We start from the raw sequence: 7,347 nt of genomic DNA on the forward strand, positions 1-7,347 counted from the left end.
CTTCTTCTTCTCTTGTAGGGAACTGGCATTTTGATTTGAAACCTGACAGGGTCTCTTTGAATAAACCATTTTCAGACTTTTAATTGTGGATGTGTGTAATGAATGATCTCTCTGCCACTAGGATGCCAGTGGAATGATTGACTTTCGGGAAGTTTCGTTGGTTCTAGCAGCCCAGGATGCTACACGTTCTGCAGAGGAGTTGGCAAAATTGGCATTTGATGTAAGTGATGCTACACAAAATTGATTAAACAATTATTTATTGTAAAATCTGGTGTCTGTTACCGTCCGTGGCAATTTATTTTTTCGCCATGTTCAATTTCATCTGTCTATTGCAGCTGTTTTCTACCTGTGATGCTGATGGCTGCTTTCTACTGTCGGCTGAAGGCTTTTCGTCCATTCTGCGCTCACTTGTGGGCTCGCCTCCTGCAGAAAGTGGCAAAGTATATGCTGAGCTATGCCCTCGTGAAACTCCAGGACTTGATCGAGGTAAGATGACCTCCTGTGTACGCATCACAGGAAAGCGGAGCTCCTGATTATAATAGCCAGTTTGTAATCTGCAATCTGTCTGTCCCTGGAATACTTACAATAGAGAGTTCAGTTTGCTGTACTAATTTGGATGGGTTATTTAGAAATATATAATCTGGTATCTACTCTGATGGCAACTCATCAATAGCAAGCAATAGAAATGATTTTAAATTTTTCTTTAAGGTTTATACATTTTGTCTGTTTGTCTATCTGCCTGCTGACCGACACTGACTGGCTTGAGGTTCCTTACCAAGACATGGTGGAGTACTCCACGTTTTCAAACAAACTGTTTGCTTAGATCATAAAAAGTTCTGACCTGGGACTTGGAGGGAGCTTGGAGGCTTTGTAGAGCTTCGGGTAAAAAAAAAAAGCCTCCTGTCCTTGGTCCATGCTTTTGCTGTTAGTAAGGTGGCCAGCGGACAAGAAAATATAGGCCTTTTTATAGCTCAGATGACTTCTAGGCTGTCTCTCCTACTCTTTCTGTTGAGAGCTTGCTGCTGGGTAAAAAGAGTGACTGCTGACAGATCACTAAAAAAGTACTGCATGTTGGTTTTATTTTATTTATTTTTCAGTTTAGGGAGAACCCTGTTAGTTAGGAACCGGCATACGTTTTAATTAGTGGCTCAGACAAATAGAAAATTTTGGTTTGATGTTTTGGGCTTGCCCTCCTGCATTGATCTCTGTTTTACTGCTTGCTGCTACAAAAGCAGGATAAAGCCAACTGGACTGTTCCAGGGTGTTCCTGTCCCCATGTAATGAGACATATATTTTTTTTCTCTGTTTCACAAATAAGCATTGAGTGTATGACACAGTATACGTATTTCCTCTTGGAATTTCTAAAGATAAAGCACAGCAGAACAGCTCTGTTTATTTCACTTGGTGTGTAAATTCGAGTTATTAAAGGAGAAGTATAGCCAAAGCTCCTTTTCGCTGTACTTCTCATGTGGATCACAGGAAAGCAGTTTGTTCTGCACTCCTGTGACCCATTTTCAGCAGACAGCTGACGGGTGATGTCATAGAGCTGGTGCAGGCTTAGGAAAGATCACAACCATATGGTATCCACTCACATGACTGGACCAGTACCTGGCTCAGCCTCTCGGGGAGCTGCTGAGAACCCGAGCCGGCTTCTCCCACCCCCTCCAGACCCCAGCGTTCCAATGAGCACAGGGGGCAGCGCAGACAGCGGTGGCTGAGGAGTCACCAGCTTTCTGCTCAGGGAGCTGAGAACTGATCGATCGGCAGTGTTTGATCGCTCGGTTCTCAGTCTTAGAGATGGCGGGGGACAGATGCAGCATTGGACCGATGCTACATCCACCTAGGCAAGTATGATTCTGAAAAAAATAAAATATTCCCATACTTTTAAGCTGTCAATACAATATGTTGTTGTGTGTTTGTTTTGTTTATTTATTTATTTTTTTTGTTTTTTTTATTTACACCAGGAGTTGTGTTCCACCTGTTGGCCTGATTCATTTAAAATATTTTTATTAAAAAATTTATTTTTTGCTATTTAAAAAAATTCCAAGATCTGCAGGATCGAATGTTTGAGGTCACCACATCCCAAGATTATAGAACAAAACACACAAAACGCTTTTGGCGGGTGGGACTTTAAAAGTGACCGGAAACAATGATTGTATAATATAAAAAATGTTTATTACAAAAGTAGTCTTGTTATTAAAAAGACTTTGTCATGAAGGAGTCCTTTATGACAAAGTCTTTTTAATGACTAGACTACTTTTGTTATAAACATTTTTTATATTATACAATCAATGTTTCCAGTCACTTTTAAAGTCCCACCCGCCAAGGGGGTTTTCTGTGTTTGTTTTTTTTTTTTGTTTTTTTAAATATAGAAGTTATTGGCTGTCTAGAAAGACTGTAGTACAAGCATGCAGGTCTAGTTTTGTTGCAATATCTTATATCTTACCTGAAGAAGAGGCCATCATGCCTTGAAAGCTTGCAGTACATTCTGTTTAGTTAGAAAATAAATTATATTACCTTTTAAAGAGGAGCCTCAGACAAAATGAAGTCAGCAGCTACAAATACTATAGCTGCTGACTTTTAATATTAGGACACTTACCTGTTCAGGAATCCAGCGGTGTCTTCACCCCAGCCAGTTTTTCAGTCAAATCTTGGGTGCTGCCACCGCCATTTCTTATAAGGGAAAGTGGCAGTGAAGCCTTGCAGCTTCACAGCTGGTTCCCTACTGCGCATGTACGGGGTACTTTGTGACTGGCTGGTGGCGGGGGAAAGAGGAGGGGGCCAAACTTCCAGGTGACTTTGCCATGGCGAGATTACCCAGAAGTGGGAGCGGGTACCTGTTAAACACCCCCCCCCCCCCCTCCCAAAAGGTTCCTGCAGAGGGGGGGAGGAGGCAAACAAGCGGAGCTTCCTTTTTTGGGTGGTTAAATACAAAACTTCTTCTTTTGTTGAAGGCTAGCATGGTACAACACTGCTGCTGAAGAATACCCCTCTTCTAGGGTGGACTGGCAGAGTTTCTCCCTTGGAAAATATATACACGTCAGCTGTGTATGGATTCATAAATGTGCTAAAGCTTTTCCTGCAAACAGTTGATTGATGGGAAACCACTGCTTGTCTGTTTCAGGCTACAAATTAATGGGTTTTCTATTTACTTGCTAAACATGGAAATCTCCTATGTAGCTACCACTTTGTACATAATAGCATAGTGCTTTTGTCTCAGTATGGAAGAACCTATTTAAGGGCCCAATCACAGCCCACTTGCATTATGCTCCATATAATGAGCTGGCGCAAGATGTATATGGTGTTTTAATGCATCACACTGTTTATTCCTTTTTTTATTTTTTTAACTTTGTTTAAAATTACAAAAAACTTAATTTCACTGTGGTGTGGTAACCTGCTCTTGCATAAGCCCCCTTTTTTTATTATTATTATTATTATTATAATAATTTATTATATACAGGATTTATATAGTGCCAACCGTTTACGTAGTGCTTTACAACTTGAGGTTAGACAGCACAAGTACAACACACTTTAATACAGTAGAAATCATCAGAGGGCCCTGCTCATTGGAGCTTACAATCTTTTTTTTATGATGAAATCAGTTGCTCCACATTTATTGCATTTTATTCTCTTTTGAATTTTTTGTATACATTTTTTTTAAAAACACCTGATTGCTATAGCTTCTCTTTAAAAATGGAACTTAAAGTGGTGTTGCCACCAAAAAAAAAAATAGTTTAAAATTCTTAAAAAAAGAAATAATAATAATTGTAAAAAAAATTTTTTTACTCGCCTCTAAATGCCTGTTGCTAGGGGGTCCCTCGTAGTCTGCCTTCTTCATTGCACTGGTGACATCACTTCCCCTCGCACTGCACAGTCATCTGGGACCTGTTGCGTGTCCCAGGTGACTGTGCGGCGTATCACGGCGCCCTGCGCCACTAGCACATGTGCAGTGGGTGCCCGGCTTTAGTAAGAATGACGGTGCCGTGAGCGGGGAACGGGGGGGGGGGGGACTGATTATAAAAAGTCAGCAGCTGCAGTATTTGTAGCTGCTGACTTTTTAATTTTTTTTTTTTTTTTTTAAGGGGGCACCCCACTTTAAAGTGGAATTCCAGGCTAAACCTAACTAATGTTAAAAATGTTCCCTCCCTCCTTTCTTACACAGGTTAGTCAGAGTAGATGTTTTTTTTTTGGGGGGGCGGGGGATGTTTAAGGTATAGCCTAGTGTTCCACTGTAATCAGATTTAAAGCGGAGGTCCACCCTAAAGTGGACCTTCCGCTCATCGGAACCCTCCCCCCCTCCGGTGCCACAATCGGCACCTTTCGGGGGGGAGGGGGGTGCAGTTACCTGGATAATCCAGGTAACTGCACCCACTTCCGGGATAGCTCTCTGCGGAAAGGGGCGTAACTTACGCCCCTTTCCGCAAGTGCCCGCCCCTTCCCGCAAGTGCCCCGCTGCCTGCTGGGAAACACACAGATCCCAGAGGCAGCGGGGAGCGTCCTTATTGCGCAGCGCGATTCGCGCATGCGCAGTAGGGAACCGGGAAATGAAGCCGAAAGGCTCCATTTCCTAATTCCCATACCCAAGATGGCGGCGGCAGGACCCGACAGGCGACCTAGAGATCGGCTTCGGGTGCCGACATCGCAGGCGCGCTGGACAGGTAAGTGTCACTATTTTAAAAGTCAGCAGCTGCGGTATTTGTAGCTGCTGGCTTTAAAAAAAAAAAAAAAAAAAAAAAACGCGGAGTCCCGGTGGACTCCCGCTTTAAGATTAAGACCACAGAAATTAAAGTCAAAGCCCTTTTTTATTTTTATTTTTTTTGTTTTGAATAGAGTGGGACAATGTTATAGGTTTTTTTTCTTTTTCTTTTTTCAAGGAAGTTCACTCTTTTATTTTGTCCCGGTGACTACTGTCACTGAAAGAGAATATTATGGGAATCCGCAATTTTAAAATAGTCAATACACAGCATGAAGTGGGGGAAATCCTCCAGTTGGGACACCACTTCCGGTTCTTGTTTGTTGCTCAAAGATAGTAAAATGCCTAGAAATATGCTCTGCTTACTGTCTGCTCATTGTAAATGCAGGCGTAGACAGGAATTCCGTACACTTTGCGGAGATTTCCTCTTTTCCTGTTGCAGGACAGGATATGAAGGGGGATTTCCGCAGCAGGACACAGGCAGGAATTGCATCTTTTATACTGGCCTTTTTTAATCCCCTGTACAGCAGTACTGCTATTGTGGAGATCACATCCTGGAAGCTCTGCTTGACAGGGTCTTCTCGATTACAAGATTGATATTCCATTATTTCTAGAAGTACTGTTTTATTTACCAAAGAATTTATAATTCTGTTATGTGTATAGCTGTTTTTCTGGCATACAGATTTTAACAATGCTTAGTTTGCCCATTTTAGATTTGCCCTATTACTACATAAGTGGCCCATTCTTGCATTGTACATATTTCACATTCTGGAACATGTTTATTAAATGTAAAATTTGTTTTTCCAGATGGATTTCTTCGATTTGCTGTTCGCCATCCATGCTATCGCCACCTTTTCCTGTTCTATCTGCGCCCCCCAGCTTCCGGACGCAAGAAGCCACGTGTACAGCAGAATGGGAGCTGTTCCGGGAAACCCACTCCTGGGAACCAGTTCAAATCTGATTGACATGTCGTGGGGGGGTTTTAATGGGGGATGGGGAGGTGGGGAGGGGGGACTCTCCTGTGATGGGATGAGATATTTTTATGGGTTTATTTAGGCTGGAGTAAAACTGCTTATCGGTTATATCCACATGAGAAAAGGCATTATGATGAGATTCTTTTTAGTATCTAAACCGAGGGTTTCATTGAAGGATTTAGGAAAAAATAAATAAAGTGTATCCGGATTTAATGGAAATGCCATTCTGTTTAGATTTTATTAATGGCAACAGGACTGTCGGTCTTCAAAAAGTAGTATTGTTTTAAAGAGCATGGACTGGAAAGAATGCACGTTTTATGACCGCAACGTTGAAGGAGCAATACTTTCTGTGTGTATAGTTGGCGCAAGTGCAGATTTAGGGTATTATTAACGCCCAGAAATCTCAGGTCTCAGGGAAACAACCTCCCTTCCCCCAGAGAATTTTACATTTTTACCATTATTTGGATGTTTTATTTCTGACTGCTCCCCATGTATTACTGCTCTCGTTATGGTTCTGAATGATATTATAATTATTTTTCATAAAAAAATGACTCTTGTGTGGTTATTGTAAATTTTACAAGCATATACAACTACTACCTTGTTTCTAAATAACCTGTATGTACATGTAATGTAGCCCTAGCTGTACACAAACTACAAAAAAGTGATGAAAGTGTTCATTTGACCAGTTTTAGTTTGCTGCCACTGTATTGGATTATCTTGAATTTTACAATGTGAACTTGATGAGAAGTTATTGGTTTAGAGCCCACACATTGTGATCTAAATCAGACCTGTCCGATTATGCATTTCCCTTTAAGTGCAACACATAGGGGAAACGCATTTAAGGCAATGGAAACTGTTTGGTATTTGGCCACATGATCTATCTATGGGCAGGCTGGTTGTGCTGAAGTTAATCTATTGATTGAGTTCAGTAGAACGAACGTGCCTTTTTTGTTTTTTAGTTCAGTCACTGCCAGCAGTGATCATTTGTTATCTGATAGCTGGGAAACCTGCTGTTGTCAGAATGCAGTAGCAGACTAGGAGGGATTCCCCATCAACACTGACTCTGTGGATGATAGAATCAAGCAATTTTTTTCCTTCAACCTGTGGTTGAAAGAGAGAAAATTGCATAATCTATGGCCTGCCTAAGGCTCCATGAGCACTAGCAGCTCCTAAACTTGCGTTTAGGAGCTTTTGGCACTTTTTTGCCAAAGCTCCTAAACTCAACTCTATGAAAGCCTATGGGGGTGATTTACTAAGAAGGCACTGCACCAGCTCATACATGAATTGGTGCACCGGAAAAGTCACTAATCGAACGTGCGAACCGGCGCACATTGAAGCACAAATAGCGATAGTAAATACCCGCATACGTAAACTGCAACTCCTGCTAGGGTAACTGTGGTTTTCTCATTGATAATAGCGCACGCCCAATGCAATTGGTTAATTTCATCTCATTGGATGTGTCATGTTAGGCAATTAGTAGGTGTACTCTGTTAATTAACCCTTCCGATGCTAATCTCATTCCTATCACTATCTAATATATCACTGAAATAAATTTTTTTTTTTTCTTTTTCTACCCAAAACTTTCAATACATTACAAAGACCTGAGAAGTATTTCTAAACCCAATACATTTTTATATTTTCAGATCTTGATGTTTTAAAGGTGACCATACTCTGCAATCA

At 41.3% G+C, this 7,347-nt stretch overlaps 1 protein-coding gene across 1 annotated transcript in view; it reads left to right on the plus strand.

Moving 5' to 3' along the window:
• Positions 1–6,214, plus strand: part of LPCAT4 (lysophosphatidylcholine acyltransferase 4) — a 52,706-nt gene extending 46,492 nt beyond the window's left edge. The window contains exons 12-14 of the mRNA XM_077462110.1: positions 122–220; positions 336–486; positions 5,501–6,214. Coding sequence (XP_077318236.1) covers positions 122–220; positions 336–486; positions 5,501–5,658 — 408 coding nt within the window. The 3' untranslated portion in view covers positions 5,659–6,214. The remainder of the gene's footprint in view (positions 1–121; positions 221–335; positions 487–5,500) is intronic.
• Positions 6,215–7,347: the final 1,133 nt, after the last annotated feature.

The sequence above is a fragment of the Lithobates pipiens genome, unplaced genomic scaffold, assembly GCF_037356315.1.
Source record: "Lithobates pipiens isolate NorthernLeopardFrog02 unplaced genomic scaffold, aLitPip1_a1.2 Scaffold_1, whole genome shotgun sequence".
Taxonomy (NCBI): Eukaryota; Metazoa; Chordata; class Amphibia; order Anura; family Ranidae; genus Lithobates; species Lithobates pipiens.